The following is a 27,060-nucleotide window of genomic DNA, read 5'->3' on the forward strand; positions in this document are numbered from 1 at the left end:
AAGAGACGTTTAAGGAGGGATATAATTACCCTATTTAAATATATAATTGGTCCACATACAGAATTCGGTTAACAATTATTCACTTTTGGGTCATTGCTAAGGGCAAAAGGGGATTCTTCGTGTCTGAAGGAAAAGAAATGTTTGATTTTACACATAAGGAAGGGATTCTTCACGGTCTTTTTGTGAAGCACCCCTTTAAGTCTTGATTCGCAGGGGCATCTTTTCCACCATGGCATATGCAGTTAGATCAGCTCTCTTTTTTTCCCTCTTTATTTTTCAGAGCAGTTTTGTCACCCAATCCTGCCCCTTCACAGTGCGAAGTTGGGTGAGGTAGCAAGAAGACCGGATGAAAAGACAGAAGATGGCAGTGCCCAGCGCTTCCTTTGCGCTGGGGCAAAGAAGAATCCCAGGACGATACGCGGGACCAGATCGCAAGAAGGACCGGCGCCATCTAGAGATCTGCAGAATTAAAGGTGAGTGTAATTTTCTGTTTTTAGTTTAGTTCCGCTTTAAGAAGCAGAGAGGAGGTATATATTTGGACACGCTCCCGGGGGATGCTACATGGTGTAGCAGCTCCATAGGGAATAAAGAGTGGCAATGAGTTGTTCTTGAGAAACCAGAGTTCCAGAGTGATATGTCAAGAGCTATGGATTTACTTCTGTTCACCATCAGGCCCGGGACTACTGAAAAAATAGTGTATTCCCTAAATATATTGTTTGGAGATGTCAAGGGGGATAAAATGTACATAAGGGCATCATCTGGGAGCAGATCTCATTTGTGTTCAGTAAGTCCACATTTAGTGCCCCTTATGTCTGGGTCTAGTCTGATAGATATTGCCAATGGTTCTTTTGCCAAGCAAATAGTAAAGGGGGACAAAGGGCATCCCTGTCTGGTTCCCCTCCTTATCCTTTTTTGTGGTGAATGGTGCCCTTTTATCAATATGTGTGCCAAGAGCATAGAATAGAGAGTGGCTATTATTCTATGAAATGCTGGACTGAATCCCATTGTTTCAAGTAATGACATAAAATATTCCAAACTGTAAAAGGCTTTGTTCAGGTCAATAGATGACAACATTGCTTTGCCAATTCGTCTCTCATCTCAGTTCCTGTTGATAGTGAAATTGAAATCTATTTTCTTCCTAGTCTGGTCTGGGGCTGACGTTGACACAAGAAGCCCACCTAGTCATGGTGTATATATTGATTGAGAAAGGCACTCATTCTCTCATATGAAATTTTAGTCATGATTTTCAGAACGCAATTGATCAGTGAAATAATGAGTCTATATTGTAATGGATGTGGTAGTATTGAATGGCCTTAATTCTCCAGTTAAGAGTTATTTGCACATTGTGTGTTCGAAAAGCTAAAGCTTGGCTAGTAGGAGACATCAGTAAATTTGGTACATGTTATTATAAATACACCCATGAATAACACTATTCTCTGCTGACCGATACCAGGTCTAAGGAAACCATTATGCAAAAATGGGTCTACAAAAAGGATCAGGGTTTCAAGGGAACCGAGTGGGGAGTCTAAAAAAACATCTCACCACTTAGAGGGAGGCCTCGTTTACCCCCTCTGGTCTTCTAAGAAAGACTGTAACAATAACATTTTCTATATACCCAACAGAAGTAGTCATTGTTAATCTATAGCTGCAACCACAAAAGCATGGTGTCAACTTTAACAACAGCATAATAACAGGGCTGTGGAGTCAGAGTCGGAGTTGGAGTCAGAGTCTAGGAGTCGGAGACAATTTTTGGTACATGGAGTCGATAAAAATGTGCTGATAAATTTAAATTATAATAAAAAAAACAGCAAGTTCAAATGTCCTATTTCTCAAACAATAGTCATATTTAAGTACTTGATGTAAGAATAAAGCCCAGTGCATAGTTGTATTTCTACTAGTGTGAAGTTCAGCTGAGCTATTATACCTGACATTCACATTATTGTAATCTGGATAATGTACATTACAAAAAGTGTTTTCATTTCATTTCAGATATAATGTACTTACCAAGTTCATCTGAACGTTAACACCATTTTGCACCTAATACTAGGAAGTTAGTTAAGTGGCCCCCCTGGCCCTGAAGCCTCCCACTGCCCTGTCTTCAGCAGAAGATCAGCAAACAAAGATAAAGGCAGCAGCGTCTGCTCAACTTCCTCTGTCTGCTAAAGGAGCTCAGAAGAATTTGGAGGAACAGCTTTTTGGATTCAACTGTAAATGTTTATGTTTATTATAACACTGCATGGCTGCTTGTGTGTACTATGATGGCAGGCTGTGTGAATGTTACTCGATAAAACTGCAGGGCTATGTGTATTTTTGTGTGCATGGTGCAGGAATGTGTGAATGTTTGTGTATAGTGCATACTGTGTGTATGTTTCCGAGTAAAATGTAGGGCTCTGTGTTGTGTGTAAAATATATATGTTTGTGGATGTTTTTCTGTATAGGACAAGTTATGCCTAAGTTTAGTGCAGGGCTAAAGCTTATTTGTGTGTGCAGGACTATGTGTATGTTTGTTACTTAGTATAACATATTTTATATTTATATTTTAGTGGAATTGGCATCCCAATCACAATGGCAACAAATCTGTCAACAAACACAATAAAGTCTGCTGTTTATGAGCACTTTACATTATGATGGGAAACATTACCTGTGCCAATGTATTCTTGAAGATGATGGTGAAAAACAATGTGATGCAAAAATTAGCAGTTTCAGTGGATCTAACAAAAATTCACCTACAAGAGCATGAAGTTTGAAAAGACACTTGCAGCGTTTTCATCCTAAAGTGTTAGAAGTTGTGAATGAAAAAGATATCCATGAAAATATTCCATCTACTTCTGGTAACAGTTACCATAACAATGACACCAGAAAAATTCAAAAAACACAATATTGAAATGGTAGTAAAGAATAGTGTACCACTATCCTTCTTTTCATAGCCAGCCTTTTTTTGCCTAAATGGAGAAATGGTTAAAAAAACTTAGTTTTTCTCTAGAAAGAGAAAGTATAGGGAAACTTATAATTGAAGAGGCCAAATGTAAAAAGGAAGAACTACGAAAAGGTCTAAAGGGACATTTTGCCTTCATAAAAATGGATGCATGCACAGGTCAGTCAATTGTTTTGCTAATAATGTTAGATTTGTTGATGAAAATATTAAAATAACGCCAACCTTGGGAGTAAAGGACACCCAGGCACACCCAGGCACACACACCATGTTCTAGCAGATTTTGAATTTAAAAAGGAACAGATTCTATGTATTGTGACAGATAATGCTTCTAATATGTTAAGCACCATTGAGAAAAAAAATAAAGTAGATGAAGAAAGTGACAGACAGATATTAAAGAAAGACAGTTCTGCAAGTAGTGGAGAAAGTGAAAGCGAGGAGAATAGTGACATTTTGGATAACATTGTTGAAGAAGCATCTAAGCGTACTACTATTCAACATATGCGATGTGCTGTTCATCCTCTGCAACTTGCAATAAGAGATGGATTAAAAGATTGTCATGCAGCTACTCCATATGGCAAATTGAGGCTGTAAACTGTTGCAGCCAGGGCCCCTAAAACAGATGCCATTTTGAAAAGACGTGCAGGAAAAGAAGCTATTTTGGAACAACAAAAAGCGGGGGAAGCACTTAATTGATGATAAAGCGTTGGGTTGAACTAAAAGACTTTCTTGAAGAACTGGACAACAAAAATGTTTTATTAACTGAAAGCCAGTGGACACAAAAAGAAGCACTGGAAAATCTACTTTCTAGCCCCTTTACTGTCACCAAGAGTTTGCAATCTGAAGATTTAACACCTGGTAAATTCTTCTTAAAATAGAGCTTGATATATTGCCTGAACAAAAGTAGAGGGTTAATAGCTGATGACATTGTATCTTCAATGAAGAAAATCAAATCTTGTTGGCTACTATTTCTGTTGATCCAATGAGCTGAATTTTGTTGAGCGATGACCAGCCTGATACTGCAAAAAAGCCCTTTATGATGTAGCAGTTCGCATGAAGGGATTACTACCTGAAACACCACCACTGGATGAAACTATAAGTACTGGTAACTCAGGATCATCCTCTCCAAATGAAGAATTAGACTTTGATTTCTATTTGGACAAAATGGAACTTTCAACAGTAAAGCGACATCGCATATGCGTGAAAGATAATCCACCGGAAAATGTCCCAAAAAAAAGAGATTCCAGCAGGATTTTTTTAAAGAATTAAAAAAAGTAGAAAATTATGATCGCTCATCAAAACTGGCTGTAGAAGAAGCCATCCTTGTTTATCCCGAGATTATTAGTGATGTGGCTAGAACCGTAAAAGCAATGCCACCCAACCAAATCAGTGTTGAAAGAATATTTTCATCTCTAAAAATAATCAAGTCAGATTTAAGAGCTTCTATGAAAGAGGATCTGGCAGAAACAAATATGTTTCTTAGAAAAACACTACATTGAGTTAGTTTTGGATTGCATTTATCAGCTATTCTACTCTACAACTATATTCTAAGTTTATTATATACACTGTTTTAGGTTTTACAGCTTTTGCTTTTGTTCATGTAGTTAATGTTGTTCATGTTGTTTTTTGCTTTAAAACTACCAAAGAATATGGTTCATATTTTTCAACTGGTAAAGTTCCTGCCATGCTACTACTTTATAGCCACTTGATAAAAACAATAAACAAAACCTTATTGTTTTCATTTTTTTGTCTTTTTTTTAAACTGGCCAATACAGTAGAGCATCAGCTTCCTAGCCAGTAGTTCTGTGGGTAAATGGCGTGTATGTTGCCTTCCTTCAATCAACGTGGAAAATACATTAGCATATTACAGGTTTCTCATTTTATCTTCACACTTTTGCAACAAAACTTTTAGACAAAAAAATTTAGACCCCCTAAATATTCATAAATCCATAAATGTATTATAAAATTAAATATACCACAATATTGTTTACTATAAAAGTTTTTCTCAAGAAACATTAAATAAAAGTATGTACAAATTAATTAAATGATTTATTAATCATTAATGCTTTCTCCTCTGTGGTATTTAGGCAAAAAGCTAAACATTTTTGTATTATAATTTGAGCAATCCTGCTTGCTTATTGTAAAAATACACTATTGGTGCTTTCTAATAAAGTACTCAAATTAATTACCCTATTTCTACTTTCTACCTTACTAATTCTTTCCATTTAAAGAACATGTTCTCAACAGGATTAGGAAATGGAGAGTATGGTGGTAAAAATAGGAGTTGGTGTCCCTACCTTCAACCAAACTCTTTACCTAGCTAGTTTTTTGAAAGGGGACATTATCCATAATTAGGATGGCATGCTGGACACTCTTTAAAAAAAAAACATTCAAAACCTCATCAATAAAATTGAGGAATGCTTCATTATTAAATGCTTGTGCTTGTGACCTAAAGTGGAGGGTCCCATTTTAATTCCTCACACAACAAATTGAATAGTTTCTGAAACGCATTCCAGCCACAACATGCACCGCCCTTTGCCCAATAGGAGATTTTCCCCTTTTGATTCTCATTGGGATGGTAAAACCTACTTTATCAAGAAAGTAGATGTTTTTTCCATCTTCCTTAGCAATGAGATCAAGGATTTTGTTAGCAAAGCTAAGCCTTTCTTGGAGAGTGGGAATCATTGCGCCTTGCAGGAATTAAAGAAGTTCTTTTTAATTACAATTGAAATTTATCAATGCATCTATCTATTGTTGAAATAGATACAATAATTCCAAATTTGGCAAATAATTGATCCTTCATTTCCCTGAGGCTTATTCCGCAATCTTCGGACATTAACTTGCGTAACTCCTCCTTATGGGCTTCATCCAACTTTAAATTTCTCAGACCTCCTCTTGGTAATTTTTCCACTCTGCGGGAAAATTCATAGGTCTTATTATTTTTGGTTATAGTTGTACGATCACAACCCAAAACCATTGCTATCTGGAGGCATCACTTCCATTCAGTTAACTGTCTACCACTCCTTGACGTTCTGCATTACTTAATTCTCTGGCCATAAGGATAAGTGCAATACTAAATATAAAGCTAATAACTGAAGATAAAAAGATGAATAATATTTTTATCTTAAAACTTAGTATAAATCCCTAAAATTAGGATATTAAATTTTAAAATTATAAAAAGGGAAAAACATAATATTTGACAAATCATAAATTAACTTTCATATATTTTTTTTATTGTTGCATGGTTACCCAAAAAAAATTTATGGTAAAAATATTGTGTTATATTTAATTTTATAATTAATTTTTTTGATTTATGAATAACTAGGGGGTCTAATTTTTTTGTGAAGTTTGGTTGCAAAAGTGTGAAGATAAAATGAGAAACCTTGTAAATACCCCGGAGTCTGAGTCGGAGTCGGGGGTACCAGAAACTGAGGAGTCGGAGAGTCGGAATCGAAGGATTTATCTGCCAACTCCACAGCCCTGCATAATAACAACCAAAAGACAAACAACTCAAAATTATATGATGGCAATGGATATAATCTGAAGTCCACAGCCGAGCAGTAACTGTTGCACAGCAGGACAGGTTCCATGAAAAAAGCAACCCCTCATAGGCCTTAATGGAGAATGGACTGTCATCCTTCAAGAATTCTTTTTTCGTGCCTTAGGGGAATTCGATACTTAAGTCCAAATGGGTGAGAGTGGTGATGTTGCGCCACCTGCAGGGGAACAATTAGGGGGTTCCATGTGAACAATTCCCTCAAGGTTTTCTTCCTCAGCAAATGTGAAGACAAATTTGTTCTGATAATGGAAACACAATTTACATGGGAATGCCCAGAAGTATTTGATGTTATTTGTCAAAAGTGACTTGAGTAGCAGTTTAAAAGTTCTTTTCATTTTTTTATTGTAGCTGGCGAAAGATCTATGAAGATCTGTATTGGGTGGCCCTTGATGGATAAATCATAGAGGAGTCTGACTACTTTCATAAATGCTTCTTTTGGTAGTAATTGAGCTTTATTATCACATCTCTCGGTGTCCCGTCTGCCCTAGGCTCTGCCAGTGCCCAGTGGATATGGTCAAATTACAAGTGCAAGTCAGCATAAGATAGAAGGAGACTTTTCAAGAATGCTTTTACAGTAGAGTCAAGATTCCTAATAGTTTTCAGGAGACTGTGAATGCGGAAATTCTTCCACCTGGACCTGTTTTTCAGGTCTTCAATTTTGTTTAGTGCTATTTCCAAACAGTCATCTAAGGAAGAAATTTTATTGGTATTTTGTTACTCTGAAGATGGTTTCATCTGTTTTTGCTCCATTTGGTCTAACTGCTGGCCTAGGGTTTTAAATCCGCTGTAATTTTAGGTCTGGTCTTACCAAGTTTTATCTCCAGTGTTGCATCCTCAAAATACCCTGCATCTTACAAATAATCTGAGAAAGGGCTGTCAGGGCTGGAGGGGGTGAGGTCTTCATCATGTAGTAAGCTAAGGACCCTACAGGAATCAATGTCCTGGGAGCAAGTAAGAGAAGCAGAACCCCCCATGTGGCTGACATGCTGTGGGGAGTCCAAGGCAGCATGTGCAATCCGAGAGGGATTAGTAGTGTCCTTATCTCTCTCAGAATGATCCATTGCTTGAGAAATCTCCATAGCTGCAGGAAAGCCTGGTTTTTGGTCCACAACCATATGGAAAAGGTAGCAAAACATGCTGTAGCAGAGTTTGCAGAGGCTGCTCCCCAAATCGAGCAATACCAGGTTTTATTAGAGTGCTTTTTCATAATCTGGAGTCACTGTGGGGTTTCCTCGGAGGATTACTGTCTTGTGGATAGCTGCAAGAAGGCTGTGAACCACTGAGTGCTATGGAAAGACCAGGGAGGTACAGAGCCGCCTTTAAAGTCATCTTCATGGCTTGCCCGAGCATACGCACTCCCTGAAACGTTTTTTTTAACACAGTACATCACAATGCATGGTAGTTCAGTATTGCTGTTGCCTTAGTATGTTAAGGTTCACTTAAAAATAAACAGTGTCACAATGCACTGATGCATGTAATGTTTATTACTCTAATGCATAGGTATGAAAGCAGAACTGCAGTTACACAAATAATTTTTGTGATCAGGCAAGATTTGTCATAACTGCCTAGTCTCAATTTTTTAATGTTAGAGTTTAGCTAGACTTTAAGAGGCCCTTAATCAAAAATTTAAAGAGCTAATTATTGTACCTGTTATACTTCATAAAGAATCAGAAAACATGCACTACTAGGTTAAATAATTAGCCAACATTATGAAAATGTATGTGTTAGGATGAGCATAATTACACCAGTGAAACTTCCATATCTTTAAAAAATGTAATTTCTTATAAAAAGGATGAGGTTACATTGTTTTAATTATAATTTTAGTCAGTGAGCTTTATCACCAAAGAACAACCCTTTTATAAAAGGTAAAAATTACTTTTAAAAAAAAAACATTTCAAAAAAAGATGTCCTCCCCCTTCTGTCTGTTGCTGCGGCGATAAAATGGGAGTCCAGAGCCTCTTGGGATCCGCCCTCACGCATCTCAGTAGGCTTCTAGCTGCTCTTTCTGCGCATACCTGATCCGTAGGCAGATTACAGGACAGCATAGGACCCAAATCCCAAATGAGAGCTCTTGAGGAATCAAAGGATCTACAGAAGTATGTACTTTATTTTACTAAGGTACCATGGTGGTTAGGTCTAGTTACATGACCATTTCCTCTGCAAGCTTTTACTGTCAGACATACTGGCATAACTTAACATTGCATAGATCGGCGAGTCTCAGCTCCCATTGTTCCACACAACCCAGGAGCTTCCAGGAACACAGCTCCATGCAACGGACAGAGGGGGACTTTCAGCCGATACCTCAGATATTGGGAACTGCTGCTTCCCCTTCTACCAGACGGGAGGAATCCTCCCCTTCGCCCTCATCCAGTTTCCCCAGCTATCAATATTCCCCACACTTTACCATGTGCTGGCACTGGGGAGGGGGGGGAATGGAACGTGGGGCTGAACCCCCCTTGATGCCTCTAGGATCAGAGTATAACTAAGCAGCACTTCAGTATCCCAGCACCCAGGAGTCCCACTCCAAAAGGCCTGCTCCCGCTTTGCCAGGGCCCTTACAGTCTGTACCACTGCCACCTAGAGAGAAGACAAGCACCAACCTTCTATCCAGAAGCACACAGCACAGGCCCTCCGACAGGCAGATACAACAGGGCACCTGCAGGTTTCATTGGTACCACTCATGATGTGAGGGATGCCCCATTACAGGCTGACCTCTCTAATACCATCCCATGGCAAGAATACTTGCAAGCCATGCCTACTTAGGAGGACTTCCGCCTTCTAATTACCGAAGTGAAGAAGACCTTTCGGGCTGGAATACATTCTTTGTGCACTGACCTCCTCCACTTAGCGGATAAAGTGGACACAGTAGATGACGACCTGCAGTCTACCAAAACCTTAATCATCCAACTACAAAAGCGGATCTCCACACAAGCAGCAACATGCGTGATTTGCAGCTTCACTTTGAGGACATGGATAACAAAGGAATAGCATAAGAAATAGCATAAGAATCCGGGGTCTACCTGAATTTACTCAAATGTCAGACCGACCAGTGGTTACCCAAGCCATTTTTAACAACATATTGGGTCAGCCAAATACGGAAGTTATCAAGCTAGATTGGGTTCATAGGGCTCCCGTCCCTCCTGGGCCACAATCTAGACCCAGGGATGTTTTTTGCAGATTACACAAACTTCCAATCAGGCAAGAGGTTATGCGAGTAGCCAGAAACATGCGCACAATAGATTTTGATGGCGCCACACTGCATCTTTATCCAGATGTTTCTCAGGCCACCCTACAACGTAGATGGGCTCTACAACCCCTTCTTCTTACTTTAAGGGACGCCTCCATATGTTATTGCTGGGGATACCCATTCAGTTTGACGAAGGCACAGATCAGCCACACTGTGACACCCAGAGGTTTTACTACATTTCTGCTCCACCTTAGAGATTCCACGACCATCAATCTCCAAGTGGGACCCCCTACCTACCTTCGTGACTGCTCCCTCTAAGTGGCAAGACGTCAGATTCAAGAAGAAACGGCACCACCATGAATCCTTCTATTCATCTTCAGAGAATAAAGAAAGTAGACGTAGGACCCCTTTCTGTACACACTTCCCAATGTGATGATCCTGAAGGATGACACCATTACTACCTCGACCACCTGGGTATTATGAAGAGGACCTCATCTCTCCAGAACTCATTCTCAGTGGATTCATAAGCCCTAATACATATAGCAACAGTTTCATGTGATATGCCTTACTGTTTACCTACGTCTTGAGGTGCTTCTACAGTGGTATCCTCCAGGGTGAGATTATGTTGGCACCATATGCCCATATGTCTTATGATCGATGAAAATGAGGGGAGGTGGTCTTACTTCCATGGGTGCCCAGGTTTCCCTTTTTCTGCTGAAAATGTCTTGGTAATCTATTAGGATATTCTGCTTTCTATTTGTTTACATTATAGCTTTGAAACACATGTGAAATGTCTGGGGAATGTGAAATGAGTGATGACTCGGGTCATACCAATTGATTTGGTGCCTTCATAATAACCCTATGCACTTTTGCCCCATTTTCTTATGTTCGATAGTTTGACCACTATTTAGTATGTTTGAAAGCAACCTGGTGGGCAGGTTGGGTACAACCATATAATGTTTATGTATAGTGATTTATTATACTGATCGGTGGTTCCGATCATGTGCCCACATGGACCTTTCGTCATACCATACAACTTTTATGCCCACCGCAGAGGATACTCTCTGGCGGGCTCATGGTCATGGAGGAGGCCCCAATCCAAAATCTCTCAGGTATCATTCAGATGTGTTTGTTTTTAAATATACTTTTTTCAGTTTGTATTATTTTTTTCTGACTAACTTCCACATCCTCCCGTCATCCTTCCCTGTGTGTCAAGCCTTTGGGTTTGGACGGAATGTCTAGAGGGACTATGGTCCAGGTTGTTGCATATGGGATGTTGTCAGTGTTTATCTCTGGTACTGATCTTTCACCAACATCTATGAATAAGCTAAAATATTGTTCTACTAATGTTAAAGGCGGAATTCTTTCACTAAACTGAAATTACTAATACAGGAACAGAAAAAACAACAGGCAGAAAAAGCTTTCATACAAGAGCAAATATGGTCCTAAATAACACCCTTAATTTTGCCAACCACCAATTTTTCACAAGCCTTTATTGCCCCAGCTAAAATGAATAAGTATGGTGGGTGGCCATACTCGTCTGCACAATCACTCTCTTTGCCCTCACTAAATAATAGACCCGGATGGTCACTTCCTAATTTTACAGGGCAGGATAGGGACAAGGGAAAATGTAACCTACATACTTATATGTACCTTACTCTTCTCAACTCCCATTTTTGGAACTTGTCCTTACACAAATCATAACCCTGTCCTACACCTATCTGCTGATAGCTGGTGATTTCAATCTGTCCTATACTCTATCACTAGACAGACTTGCAGAAGTCCTAAACTCTATCCCCCCGACCACATCACGTGTGTCAGCAGACTTCTGCAAACTTATGCATAAATATCAACTCTTTGATGCATGCCTCTGACAGGCAATACACCTTCTACTTATCTGTGCACAAAACTCATACACGAATTGACTACTTCTTTGTCAAAACTTCTATGTTGAGAGCCCTAACTAATACAAATATCGGCCTGATAAGTTGGTCCGACCATTCTCCTATTAAACTGACAGCAGACTGTGAGACAGCTTGTAGTAGGAAATGTCATTGGTGTTTAAATAACTACTTAATGAAATATACCTAACCAAACTGGCTCTTGAAGACACTCTGATTGTTTTTTTTCAGAATAAGTTATATTTGGTCTCACAGGTCTCGAGTTGTGGGAAGCTCATAAAGAGGTGATCAGGGGGCATTGTGAAGTGGAATCCTCCAAACTAAAAAAAAGGCAGCCCCCATGATTTCTCTTCTCAAGCAGGCCACAGCCATCCGTCACAACTTAAGAAACTGGACCTAAGCAAGAGAGAAGAGTCCCTGATGTATCTCAGTCAGAAGTATTATGATAAAGGAAACAAATCAGACAATTTATTGGCACATTGAGTCAGGGATTAAACATCTAAAACCACCCCAATATCACTTTGCAATGGTTCTGGGGGGCTTCAATATGACCCAGAGGTAATAGTTAAAACATTTGGGGACTACTACTTGAATCTATATTTCACAGTACATAATGCTTCTAATTTACCTGCCCGTATAGGTGATTACCTTCGCAGCTGTGCCTTCCCAGTTTTGAAGAACATGAGAGGATTCTGACGGTTTCTCATACAGCTATTACAAAGCACACGCACCCATTTTGGTTCCACACATGACCAATTTATATAAAAGCTTTCTGGAGGGGTCCCTGATGCCAGTTTCGATGCTTCATTTATACATTTTGGTGTTCCCCAAACTGGGTAAGGATCCTCAAAACCCTGCCAGCTACCGCCCTATAGCCCTCCTCAAAACTGATTTAAAAATCTTAACCTGTATTCTTGCTACCCACTACTTTGCCCACTATCATAGCCAAAGATCAGGTTGGATTTATTTTAGGCCCTCAGGCAGGCAACAACACCAGACGAACCATTGATACCATTGGTGCTTTTAATAAAATGGACACTGGTGTGGTAATTCATAGTCTTGACGCTGAAAAAGGCCTTTGATCGCCTAAGCTGGCCATTTTTGTGATGAAGGTATTGCAATGGGTGGGGATACAGGGGTCCTTCCTAAATGCAATCTTAGCCCTTTATTCCAGCCCCACAGTGAAAGTTAAATTTCCACACGCCAATTCCACATAGGTTCAAATTAAAATAGGTACTATACAGGGATGTCCCCTCTCACCACTGCTCTTTGCTTTATGCATAGAGCCTCTTGCAGCTACAATCCGCAGACATCCGGATTTCACAGGGGTGCCTATCAAAACCAAGCAGTTCACAATAGCACTTTATGCGTATGATGTTTAGTTGACATTCACTAAATCCTTAATATCACTACCCAACCTACACAAAGTGCTGGACAAGTATGGTTCCTTCCCTGGGTATAAAGTAAGCTCTACCAAAACAGAGGCCCTACCAGTGAAAATGCCGAATACTTTATTTCAGCATCTTAAAGACCACTATCCCTGTAACTGGAAATCAGATTTGCTTAAATATTTGGGAGCCCATATAACCCCCACCCACCATACACTATATAAAAGTAATTATGCCACATGGCTCGCCCATGGCATGGCAGCCTGCTTTTCCATTATGGTCAGATAGTGCACCCTTGTACAAGTAGACTCCTGTCCTACCTGGAGATCCTTCAGAAATTTAAAGAACCTGGTATCTCGTTATACAGTTTTCTACAAATTCGGCACTATGCGCAGACATTGACAGAGGATTTAGTGATTCCCCCTCCTATTCTTTTTGAGAAATGGTGTATGGGTGCACCCTCCGTTCACAGAGAGGTTTGATATTGGGAATTTACCAGGTCCTTCATACGGATTCAAACTCCCTATTGCAGAAACATGCATATATGCAGAAGAGGGAAGAGATTTTAGGTAAGGTACTTCTGGTCAATATCTGGAAAATATTATGGAAACAAGCCCAGAAAAGCTTCTGTTGATTTTAAACAAAGAAAACACAAACAAAATATTAATGCACTGGTACTTTACCCTGGAGGTGCTTCATAGAATTTTTCCTAATATGAGTAATCTCTGATGAAGGTGTGGCTCCGCAGTTGGTTCCCTACACCTTGTTTTTTGGTTCTGCCCACGCATAGCCCTATAATGGCGAATGGTAAAGTAATTACTAGAAGAGCTGTTCGAAAAGCCCATCCACTTAGACATACTGACCCACTCTTTGGGACTGCCAGTTTATGAGCTTTTCAAACCCAACAAATGTTTAATAGCCAATATACTAACGGCAGCCAGATGCCTTATTTTCAAGTATTAGAAAATCTGAATCCCCTCCCACACGAACAGCACTACTCAGTCGTATTAAGGAGGTACAGCATATGGAACAGCCCACAGCCAGGTTCTGACTGACTTGACAAGTTTGAAGTTATCTGGTCTCCATGGGAGGCTAACATTTTGACTTCCTTAGAAACATTACACCCGAGAAGATATTTGGGCAACCCCACCTTTGCGTAATAGTAATGACATAGGGGATCCCTATCCAATTAGACTATGGACCCGGCCCACACTCCGTCCCCCCCATTTATTTTCTTCAACTTCCTCAATTTCTTTCCTTCACTCTTTTTCTCCCCTCTATATGTGTTTTTTCTATTGTTTTTATAATCCAACAGTCTCTACAGCCTAATGGATTAATGGGTTTTTATACTCACTCCTCATCCATTTTTTTACAGCTCAAAAGTATTTTTGTTAGTTATCAATGGTTAAGACACTGTATTTAGCTAGTTATATGTGTAAACCCACTGTAATGAAATACGGTTTCATAATATAATACTAACTGTCCAAAGATTTCCTCATTTTTGTTACTCCGTTATGTTATATTGTTATATTGTATTTCTAATTTTTTTTTCTCTGTAAAAATTAAAAAAAAAAAATATTTGGAAAAAAATCTATGCTCATGGAGAACATTTTAGCTTGTTTTTTGATTTACCAAAATAGGTGGAACTAAACCCTGCCCAAAAAGTATAACTGGAAGTCATAAATTCACTTCCCAATCATAAATTCACAAACTATACTAGGGACAGAAAAAAAAGAGAGGCGCAGCGTGACATCTGTGTAGTCATAAATTTATGAGGCAACCGTTGCCGAGCTGTACGCTTCAGTATTGTTTTCGACCATTACAAAAGTCACCCCACTCCGCGTATACCGAATCTCATCTGATTGCTTTATTTTGTTTATTTCTGGGATGCTCTTTTAGGTAAGTATGTAACTATGTATTTTCTTTAACTGTGATATTTATTGGCATCAAATAGTTTGACTTTGATAACTAGCATTTCTTGTTTGGTCCTAGATTCAAATGAAATAAAACCATAATGAGTGAGAAAAAGCAAACAAATATTTACCATTTCTTTAGTAATACCAAAGATAATGCAACGAAGGATAATAGTAACAATAGTAATACTTCACTTAACTGTGCACTGATCAATTAATCAGAGTTTCCACAGTTCTCGTCAGGCACCATTAAACAGATCATTATTTTACAAATGTATTTACCTTTTTTTAAAAATTGATAATAATGGTCCGCTGGTTTAAAAATTTTGAATTTAGTGGTCCTTGAGGTCCGAAAGATTGGCGTCCGCTGGTCTATATAATGTGCAGACCCAAAGCAGTGTTCATTAATGCTTGTTGTAATACTATATATGCTGCACTTGCAGATAATCTAGTTCAATGCGTTTTACTGACAGTGCAAAAAAATGATGATGACTATTTTACAACAGAGCTGTGCACCTGTCCTCCCCTGGATTTGTGGTCAAATGGTTATCAGAAGCAGCACAGAAAGAAATGCCTGGAGCCAGGAACATAAGTAATAGTAGAAGAGTGACATGACAGGGGTCAGGGTTCAAGGTGCAGGTGATTGGGCAGTTTAAAGGGAATGGATGGGGTTCGGGGTATTTAAGGGGGAGTAGGTTAGAGCAGTGATCGTTGGAGGAACAGGAGCCCAGAGAAGGGGGGGCATTGGTTTGTTGTCAATCAAAAGGGTTATTGGGGGAATTTTTCTTGTGGTTTTATTGGGGGAGGTTGAGGGGTCCTTGAGGGCGTTGCTGGAGGGTATGATTGGTAATGATGTTAATGTTGTTGATTAACGTGTTATTTATGGCTGTGAACAGTTAATAATCTAAATGGTAAAAAAAAATGGTCACAACAGCCACTTACACTGCAAATCGTTGTTCAGTGTGGTAACGCAAAAAGTGAAATGGCGGGTGAAAATGGGAGAGGAGGAAGAGGTTTTCTCATGACCATTGGGGAGGGGTAGTGGGAGAAAAGGAACCTCTGAGGTCCCTGCAGTCAATCAGGCTACCAGATGATAAATAGTGCACTACACTGTAGGACTATGACTGGCATTCTGATTAATCCCTGCATGTATTGCCTGGCCACCCCCTCTCCCTTCACTAGAGACATCAGGCTTAGAGGTTGCTGTGCCTGTGTGCAGCCTGCCTAAGGCTGCATACATATGTGCAATATTTGTATATTGTATATTTGTACAAACTACTGCACGATGCATCAACGTGTGCTGTACATACAGGACCGCTCTGCTCTATGAAGTGGGAAGGGGGAGAATGACGAAGTGGCACCCCGGTGCACTCTCTCCCCCTCCACTTCCATCTTCCGAAGATCATTCATCACCCATCATCCATGGATCCACCAAGACGGTCGTTTAGACTATGGATGACGGGTGCTGTACACACACAAGATTCTCGTCTGATATGGGCCCTGAGCTGATAATCAGATGAGAACCATTGCAAGTATGTACATAGCCTAAGTCTGGGATTGCACCGCACCAATGAAGTGGACAGTTGAGACAGGCAGTGCTAAAGTGTACTCCATGACACTTTGTCTTTTACATGGGTAGTTGACGGGTTGGTGTTAGGGTTTGAATGTTTGCAGTGATGGACTGGGGATGCACTGCAGGTTTCTGCTGGTGTCTGAGAGTTATTAATTAAGCCACTGCTCAGGGGTCCTGCTAAGGCCTGGGGGCTTACTGTTGGGGCCCTAGGGTTATTATTAGGGACTGCCACCTAGGTGTTATTGCTGTCACTCAATTGTGTTGCCAGGGGTTATTGTTTGGCCCACTGCCTGGCCCCATCAATATATGATCCTGAGGTGTCTTAACTGGAACTCACTTTTCAATGGCCCCAGCATGATGAATTGATTGGGCCAAATCTTTGCACTTCTGGACTATCAATCACAGGTTTCTAGCTGCTCATATGTTACCAAGCCAAGGATGGTGCTGACTGCTGAGCCAAGGTTCTGTTTTGTGTAGCACAGTAAATCATGAAGAGTGCTTCCCTGTCCCTATATATAGTGGTTTTCATAGAATCATAGGGATTCCAGATCACATTCTATTACAAAACCCAAATGGCACTACTTAGTTTGCACAGGGCAGGCATGTGTACTGGATAAATATTAATAATACTATAGTACTGTTTATCCAGTTTATGTGCATGCATAAATTACAATCTATATCATGTAAAATAGCTCTGTGAAACATTTATGTGGCTATTATTCTTATTGTACAATTATGTGTTATACAATTATCTAATTATTCCATTATTATAATTATAAGTATAATTTATATATAACATGCAAAAATATAATACTGGATAATAAATACATTATGACCAGTAGTATGATGTGTTGAGGGGTGGAGTTTAGGGCTCCAGGCTTTATGGTGCCTATGTTAGATACAGATTTTGCAGACCTAAAATCAGTTTGTGGCTTTAATTTTCAGATTTCTGTATATGGACGTGTTTAAACTTTCATCAGGATAAAAGTTACAAAACTACTAGTACATCTGTGTCTCTTGATCTGGAAATTTGAATGTTGTCATTTCTCCTAGTTATACATTTTTCATTTTGGTCTTGTTACATTTAACAGCCATATATATATAAACATACAGTATCACCTGAAGTGTGATTGTATAAACATTTGTATCAGCAAGGGTACATTACACACTTAATATTAATATGCACTTATATTATACATGTAATATTATTATTTCCATCATAAGGACATTAAAAAAAAATTCATAAGAGGAAAATGGAGGCCCCGACTGCTGATCAATTTATCTGAAAAATGCTAGCTGTCATGCTGATGTTTTGACTTTGTATGTTTGCAGTCACCATCCTGGAACAGATGTAACTTGTGTATGTGATTAGAGTGCTTTGTCATATGTCATACACAAAAAAATGTATATTCTGGACAAAGCTATTAACCACATAGGAACACTGACTTTTTAATATATTCCAAGAGCCTTAAAACAATTTTAACCCTGTGAAGAAGAGATTCCAGATCTTCCAAAATGTTACAATCTTGCTTTACCAATTTATAATAGTCTCATAACCATTTTTGCATATGACAATCAGGGTTCCCAATCACACAAAATCCTGCAACCTGATGTGCCCAAGTCCTGTAGGGTACCTTCTGGCACAGACCCTCACATGGTCCTATTGGCCACTCATCAGACAGCCCCAAGCTGGAGCTCTGAGTTTTAACCAAACATATCCTAATCAGATTCAACACTGCAAAACACTAAAAAAGGTTGGAACAAAGGTATAAAGATTATGAATTCTGACTTGATTTTCCGGATCAATGTTCCAGTAGTGCTTCTAAATTACAATCTCATTACACTGTATTTTCCCTTTACATATTTCCAGCAAACATTTTCAAAAAACGCAGTGTGGAAGGCACACCTAAGCAACTTTTTTGGAAGGTCAAAGTTTGGAAGGTTGTTGTCAATGCATTTCTGTCTATCTTTACTTTAATAAATGAAACAAACAAATAATCTCAGTTTAACAAGTGTAAGCTGTTCTTAATAGTAAATGAATTTACCTCCAACTCTTTAAAGTATATACAGCTCCGAGCCCACTCTACTATGGAGAATAGTGTCTGGTCAGCCATCTTGCACATCAAACCAAACATGCTGAGTTTCTCATGTCTGCTCTTATTCTGCTCCTGCTGTAGGCAAGATAATATCCTTGCCTTAATTTGAGGTTCATCAGGCTCTAGTTGCAATAGCTTAAGTATCACTTCGGGAATGTCCGGTGGAGAACTGTTAGTGTAGGCCTCAGGATATACGTAACCACCTGCAGCAGCTGCGTCATGCACACTTGAATAGTGATCAGGGTATTCAGATTTAATAGTGCGACTTTGTAACGAAGAATAATGGTAGCTAGACAATGGTGCATGATTAGGCATAGTCATTCCTAGTGTCGGGGGACCATAAGAACCTCGATCATATTCAACTTGTGTCATGGGAGCTGGGTTTGAAGGCAAGTTCTTAGATACAGTGTGGATAGTATGAATGTTGGTGCCAATTGTGTAGTCATTTTGCACTGGAGACACAATTTGAGAAACAGTCTCCAGTTTTATACCATTTGCACGTATAAGAGCTTTCTTTTGCTGCTTTAAGGCACGATCCCGTTTATACATGGGGCCAAACTTGTTTCGTCCTCCTCGCATTCGGTCAGCACGCACAGCTATTGAAGAAAAAGCAAAAAAGGCATGACTGCTAGAACATTACAGAAGCTACAACTTTACATTTTAAGACAACTGCCTAAATGTAACAAATTTTGAACCAAATACCTAATAAACAATTAGTCTATTTGATCAAATTACATACTTTTCAGTGCAATTCCAGAAACAACTTGCTCATGCATATACTGAAAACAGAATTTACTGTTACACACTAAAAAATTACATACTATATTTAGTGTGAAAAATTACAATTATAATGCAGTCTGTCAATAGTAAAAACACAGCAGATTTTGTTTTTCTCACCACCCCACCCAGCAACCCGGTTTAATTACCTGTTGTTTTTTTTATATTATAAAACACATGATGCCTTACAACAGAGGTGTCAAACTCAAATACACAGAGGGCCAAAATTAAAAACTTAGACAAAGTCGCGGGTCAACCTTGAAATGTATTGAAAAAATGGAGGAAATTTTTCCTTCTCATTAAATATAAACCCTTTTCATATGGAAACAAAGAGGTTTTGCTTCACAATCAATCTGGAACAAGCTTTTAATAGAGTAAGAGGCATAAACATTTTTTTTTTTTTTATTTAAGAAAAAATCTTATGCCTCTTTCTTTATTTGTAGCCTTCTGAGTTTAATTTGGTAACCTTTTTGCACAGGCTATCAATAATAATAATAATAATTTTATTCATATTATTATTATTATTATTATTATTAATATTGATACTGATATTTCATCAGTAAATATTAAAAAATGTTTTTATTTTATTTTTATCATGGGGTATATCATCATGGCAACAAATCTTTAGGGGTGGGTTATAAAATGCTACAGCAGGGTAAGAGTAAAAGATGAATGCATCACTGACATCAGACTACACATGTGTTGACGATGTCAAATCACTAGTGCATGCAAAGTACAACTGTATCTTTACACTGCAATGCTTGTAGAACATTACATAATCTGAGTACCCTACATTGGCAACATAGGGCCTGATGTATTACAGCTCTCCAGGACTGGAGAAGATAGACTTCCACGGGTGAACCTGAGTGATCCAGCAAACCAGGAATGGATTTGGTCCAGGATTAAAAACATTTGCCAACCAATAGGAAATTACTTTTAAGAAGTTTTGCTAGATCACCCGGGTTCACCCATGAATATCTATCTTTTTCTACCTTGGAGAGCTTTAATGTGTAAAAAAATGTGGAGAGAAAAGAGGGAGAAAATGCTCACCTGCGCTAAACAACACAATATACTTGCCCTTCACCTTTACTGTTTTTTATATACCATATAACATGTCCTTACTTTGTCTGCCTAGGTCTTCTTATACTATTTACCAACAGTGATAAATTTACATTTCTGAATCCAAGAGAAGCTCCCCTGTCACTAGGGCTTCCACCTGGACACCATTTTACTGTCCTGGTGAGTAAAAATTGATTTTCAGCCATTTTTGATCTTAATGATTAGAAAAATACCATAGGGCCAATATGTTTCCCCAGAAATCCTGACAAGCCGATCTGCCACCCAAGGTGAAGACTGCAAAGTGCACCCTACGCCCTTCCTGTACTGAATTGAGATTGTGCTTGCATACAATGGCAATGTCATGGTGCAAAAATGAAAGTTGCTGTCAGTGACCCTTAGGGAAGCTACCTCTTGGTCCATGGAGGACCAATTAGGATGGTAAAGAGGGATTTATGTAATAGATATATGACTTAAGTTTTTATAATATGACAGCCATTTGTTTTTAAACCTAAGATTATATTAGTGAGACAGATGCAAATCAATCTTCTTCCTACTTGTTAATTTATTTAGGTTATAGAAAAACCTGGGTCATAAACACCATATTGGATAGGTATATGTGAATGTCCTATCATTGCATATAAACAGAAAATGTCTGTAAAGAAGCTGCAAGAGATCAACAGAACTGAGATGCAACAAAAAAATTAAATTGGATTAAAAAAACAAAAAAATGTTTCTGATACATTTTTAGGTTATGGTTTACATCTACTATAATGATATATACCTATAAAATAATTTTATCTGATTAAACCATTGCTGTCTTGGTATATATCTACTTTAAGTGGTTACCAATTATAAAGAATCAGCGAAAATAGGTGTTTCCATTCCTTCAGCATTTTTGAAAAAAATTTAAATATTTCTGCTGGCTGTTTTTTAGGGTGCATTACCCTGAAATGGCTCCTAAGGGTTATGGAGGCTCTTTTTTTTTTCATCTTGAACCAGTTCCTGTGCCATAGAATAAAAACAAAGGAAAACACAAGCAGCTAAAAAAATCTAAGCACAGAAATACCGATCAAATGCACAGTCAAAAGAATAATGAAACACACAAAGAAAATATTGGATGAAGTAAAGAAAACCACCCTAAATGTTGGCAAAATGGTAAAAAATCAGCTGTTATATACTTTTTTTGGAGTTGATGTCTGTTTTTTAGGATTTTTATGTTTAAATTGCATGCATTTATCTTCTGTAAAGAAAAACAACCATTTTACATAAAAATTACCTTTTGTTGAGGGGGGGGGGGGTTTCAAAACCTTTTTTAAAAAAAAAGGGTAAAGCCCCTCATCTTCTGTCTGTATTGCCGCGGCAATAAAGACAGAATGGAAGCACAGAGCCTCCTGGGACACCTATGTCACGCACCCCAGAAGGCTTCTGGCTGCTCCTTTTGCTCATGCCCAATATCGGTCATGCGCAGAAGAAGCTTTTTCTTCAATGGGTAAAAAGAAAATAAGAATGCTGATCTCGCGCATGCGCAGTGAGATTGGCACTGTTTTTCCTAACCTGCCACAGGCTACATCACCCAATCTCATGCCGCTAACGCTCAGGTTATGTAGGTAGAAGGCCGAAAAGGAAGATGGGGTGCCTGCCATCTCTGTGCATGGATGACAGAGGATTCCAGGACTACATAAAACCCAACCCAGAAAACCTCAAGGGATCTGCAAAAGTAAGAGTGAGTGAGTTTTTTTTTTTATGGTTTACTTCTGCTTTAGGATACCACAATTTGGCTGAAAAGGGGACTCTTTTTGCAAAGTCTTTATTAGTATACATTAAGCAGCATGGATATCTCCTACGACAGATCAGCAACTCAATAGCTAAACCACATATATGATGCTGGAAATTAGCAACATAACATATTATCAGTTATTCCATGGGTTCATGAAGAGTTCACTGTACAGGCATTTGGACTACACTACAAATGGAGAAAAATCACATTTAAGTGCACCTAGGATATACAAGCTTTAAGAATGAAAGGCTATTAGCAACAGAATATGATCACATATTACTATATATGTTTAGTAACCAAGGCAACAATGAGAAAGAACAGTTTCTTAAACCATAAATTAACAAAAGTAATATTGTATATATATATATATATATATATATATATATATATATATATATATATATATTGCATATAAAGAAATGATCACAGTATGTAATAGCAGGTATCTTTAAACCTTTTTAGAATATAGTATGTACATTAAATAATGAGTGTTGGAATAATTAGCGAGCAGGTAGTAAGGTTGTGAAAAACTGAACATCATTAAAGCACCTTGCTACCTCTCTTCACTGTTTAAATCTCCCCAAAATCCTAAGAAAACACAAGCTAGTTATGTTGCTTGCCTTCTGTGTGTCAGTATTTGACTTTGCCAATGGGTGATTGGGCATTGAGCATAAAAAATATGAGGGGGATAGGTAAATACCCAAAAGCTCAAGATCTGTTCTGGCTCCAGTGTTACATAATGATAGCTGGCAATTCAGGAAAGGTAGCAAAATGCATTTATTTTTCACTCTTAGTTTTGTAATAAGCTTATAGCTTGTTTACTAAGGCTAAATCCACCTTAATCTGTGGTCAGCACCTCATATATATTTGCATACATCTTGAAGGCATGTTACAACAGATAATTTCAAAGCATGTTTGCAGCTGAATTTAACATCCTACTACTCAGACATAGCACAATGGAGTCATGAAAGACTGAGTCATGAAAGTTGCAAGTAGTCTTTCCTAAAAAACTTCATGGGGTGAGCAGACCAATTTTATTTACAAATTAAATCCCTAGGTATATAGAAAAAGGTCAAAATTGGATGTCTCTAGACCCGACACGTTTTGCCATGCTGTTTCTTCAGGGGATCAGTTGAGGCAATTAACACTTGTTGACCAATAAAGGAATACGTACCTAGGGATCTACTTTGTATAGATAATTGGTCTGCTCACCCCATGAGGTTCAATGGGAAAGACCACTCACAACATATTGTATAAATCACTGATTGGTGTTTTTGTTGAAATTCACTAAAATGTAAGTGCTTATTGCCACAAAAAAACGCAGCTTCATCTCTAACCTCTTTATTTTTACATTCCATACAATTTGAGGTTGCAAAAACTACTACTTATCAGGAAGAATTGTTACTTCTACTCAAGGGTCACGGTTCTCACTAAAACTGTAAGTCTAATTTACTATTCAGTACGTCAGCAGTAAATATGTATATATTTTGTCGGTGTACTAGCTATAACAATATAACAGTTATATTATATTTACAGTATTACTATAACTATAGACATTAAATCTCCTAATTTAATTTTTGATTGGCATTGAAGACTTTGGGCCTGATTTATGAAAGCTCTCCAAGGCTGGAGAGAATACACTTTCAGAAGTGAAGCTGGGTGCTCCAGAAAACATAGAATGGAATTTTTAAAATCATTTGCTAGTTGCAAGCAAACATTTGGAATCCTGGACCAGATCCATTCCAGGTTTGCTAGATTCTCGCCAGCCTTGGAGAGCTTTCATAAATCAGGGCCTTTATCTCAACAGCAAGAAATTGTTCACTGGCAAGCCAGTTGTCTAATGTGTGTAAATTGAGACTTTAAAAAAAGGTTGTCGACCCTTAATTTAAAACCTCAGCCACTTTATTAGTTACACCTTGCTAGTACAGGGTTGGGCTTTTGTCTTCATAACATCTGAAATTCTTAGTGTTGTAGATTCAACAAGGCATAAAAAAAAACTTTCTTTGTGAATTTTGGTCCATGTTGATATGGGACCTACACATCAATGATGCAAATATTTTGTTACACCTCATCCTTAAGTGCTTTAACAAATTGAAATCTGATGAGGCCATTTGAGTTCTGAACCAATTTTCATGTTCAATAAATAAACCAGTTTGAAGTGATTTGAGCTTTGTGACATTGGGCCTTATTGATTAAAGCTCTCCAAGAATGGAGAGGAAACACTTTTATCAGTGAACCTGGGTGATACAAAAAACCTGGAATTTATCTGTTCCAGTATTGAAAAAACTTACTAACAAATAGAAAATGGCTTTAAGAAATCCATTCCAGGTTTGCTGTAACCCAGGTTCACTGATGAAAATGTATCCTCTCCAGCCTTGGATTTAATAAATCAGGCCCATTGTGACAGTGGTCATCAAGAGGTGGATATGCTGTTGTCATAGGGGGATGCATGTGTCAGCAACAATGCTAAGGTAGGCAAAACCTTTAAACAATGCTCAAATGGTACTAAAGAGCCCAAAGAAATTACCCCCACACCACCATTTACCTCTAGCCTAAACTGTAGCCACAAGGCAGGATAGGACCAAGCTTTTATGTTGTTGACACCATATCCTGACCCTAGCAGGGAAATATTGCTGTTGAAATTGAAATCCGACTAGGCAATGTTTTTCCTATCTTCTCTTGTTCAATTTTGGTGAGACTCATACTGATACTACTGGTGTAGTATCAGGTGCCAGTTCTTAACTGACAGGAGGTCTGCAACTGCAGCCTATTAGATTGAAGGTAAATGTATGCATTCAGAGATGTTCTTTATTGTATATTAGAAGTGTAGTGTAGTCTACTTTAAAATGTAGTTATATAAGTTATTGGTTAGTGTTGGTGTTCCAATTCGGGTTTGGATGTTCGACCCGAATATGGCCATTCGAATTCTGATAGATCTGATCTGAAAAACATGGGATTCGACGGCGTGAATTTGGTGCTCCGAATTCCGGAATCTAGAAGCCCCCTTTAACAAGGTGACTCCCAGATTTCCAACCATGGGGTATAAGTACGGGGGTACATAATACCCCTTACTGGATCCCTGAAAGGTTAAAATATACGTGCAAATAATGAGTCCAGACTTTAATGTGAAATTTATACTTATTAAATGTATGTGATTTGTGTGTACTTACTTATTACTTACCTTTTTTCACAGTAACTCACCTGATCATTTATAAGTACAGCCCAGGAACCGTGCGAATCTGGACCGTGAGAACCTGCGTTCACAGCTGATTGGAGGCATGTGGGTGCAGGGCACTTGCCTCCAATAAGCTGTTACTTGTACCTGGGCTGTACTTATCATTGACAAGTACAGCCCAGGGACCGTGCAAACCTGGACCGTGGGAACCTGCAGTCACAGCTGATCAGAGGCATATGGGTGCAGGGCACGTCCCTCCAATCAGCTGTGACTGTAGGCATACTGAACTCATATGACCACTCAATGGAGATTCTCCATTGAAAAGGTCATATGAGTTTAGTACGCCTTCCGGATTTTTTTCTTACCTTGTACAGTGTTGTAAAGAGCATGTCTTTTTAATTGTATTTGGAGGCTGTAAAAGCTCTACACAATCCTGAAAAATAACCCGAATTATCCCTCCATTGACTTTAATGGTGTTGGAATTCAACGTTCAATCGCCCGAACAATATCGGCCTATTTGATCAAATAGCCGTCAAATCGAATGGTGAGATATTCAACCAACACTATTATTGCTGGCTTTTTATCAGCTGGAACAACTCTGGCCATTATCCACTAACTTCTGGTGCCAACAAGAAATATTTATTCAAGGAATTACCTTGCACTGGATATTTTCCCCTTTTCAAGACTGTTCTCTATAAACCCTAGAAATGTTTGTGTATAACAACAGCAGATCAATTTCAAAAATAACTCAGACCAGCCTTTCTTGCACTAACAACTATGACATGTTCTAAGTCATTTAAATTATTTGCTACCATGTATATGGCTTATTGGCCATGTACAATAACAAGTAGTTGAGCAAGTGTACCTTTTAAAGTGACTACTAAGTGCATTTTGGTATTTGTAAATTGAGGATAAATTAATAATTAAATCAGTGTTAGTTACTAATAGTGTTTTGATATGTACCCTAGGTGCAAATGAAAATACAGTGATACCTCGGCTAAAAAAGATAATTCATTCCAGAATCCCATTTGTTAACCGAAATCTTTGTTAGCCAAAACGTGATTTCCCATAGGTTTCTATAGAAAATCATTTAATTCGTTCTGGATGCTGCCCACAATTTAAAGATAAGTTTTATAAAAAATAGTAAAAAGCACAATATAAAATGTTATAAACTCATCAAAGGCTGAGATGAACAGCTTCCCTATTGGAACAGTCTAAACATATTAGGCAGTGTGGTGTCAGTTAATGTAAAAAATCCTCACTGTGAGTTAATCACAAAGCAAACAAAAAAAATACTTTATAAGGCCTAGACATTCATTAATGTCTGGAGCAAGCTGTGGTTTGATATGCAAGAGGATACAACTGCAGCGTTTGTCTTGGTCATTAAAGAGATACAAGAGCTTGCAGAAGAGCTCAGTCTCAGTTTAGCAAAAGATTTCTTCTGCATTTCGTGCAAACCGCCCCTCCCCCCTCCAGCCTCTGTCCTGCACACAAGCAGCAGGGAAGCCCCGTTCCTGCTTTTTTTTCTTTTACATTTGTTGGTTGAATCCAAATTTGTTGGCCCAGTCTCCTAAACAGTGAAACAAATTGTAAGCTGAAAAATTTGTTAGCAGGACCACTTGTTAGCCAAGGTATCACTGTATAGTAGAAATAAGGGGGAAAAACATGAAAACGTATGATAAAAGCTGAAAACAAATAAAACTGATGGTAAGCTGCAATATAT

The 27,060-nt window shown here is 38.5% G+C and overlaps 1 protein-coding gene across 2 annotated transcripts in view; it reads right to left on the reverse strand.

Moving 5' to 3' along the window:
- NR5A1 (nuclear receptor subfamily 5 group A member 1) overlaps positions 1-27,060 on the reverse strand; it is a 123,679-nt gene that overhangs the window by 77,845 nt on the left and 18,774 nt on the right. For both annotated transcript variants that reach the window (XM_072429712.1, XM_072429711.1), the window contains one exon: positions 18,499-19,145. In XM_072429712.1, coding sequence (XP_072285813.1) covers positions 18,499-19,145 — 647 coding nt within the window. The remainder of the gene's footprint in view (positions 1-18,498; positions 19,146-27,060) is intronic.

Source organism: Pyxicephalus adspersus, chromosome Z (genome assembly GCF_032062135.1).
Source record: "Pyxicephalus adspersus chromosome Z, UCB_Pads_2.0, whole genome shotgun sequence".
Classification (NCBI taxonomy): Eukaryota; Metazoa; Chordata; class Amphibia; order Anura; family Pyxicephalidae; genus Pyxicephalus; species Pyxicephalus adspersus.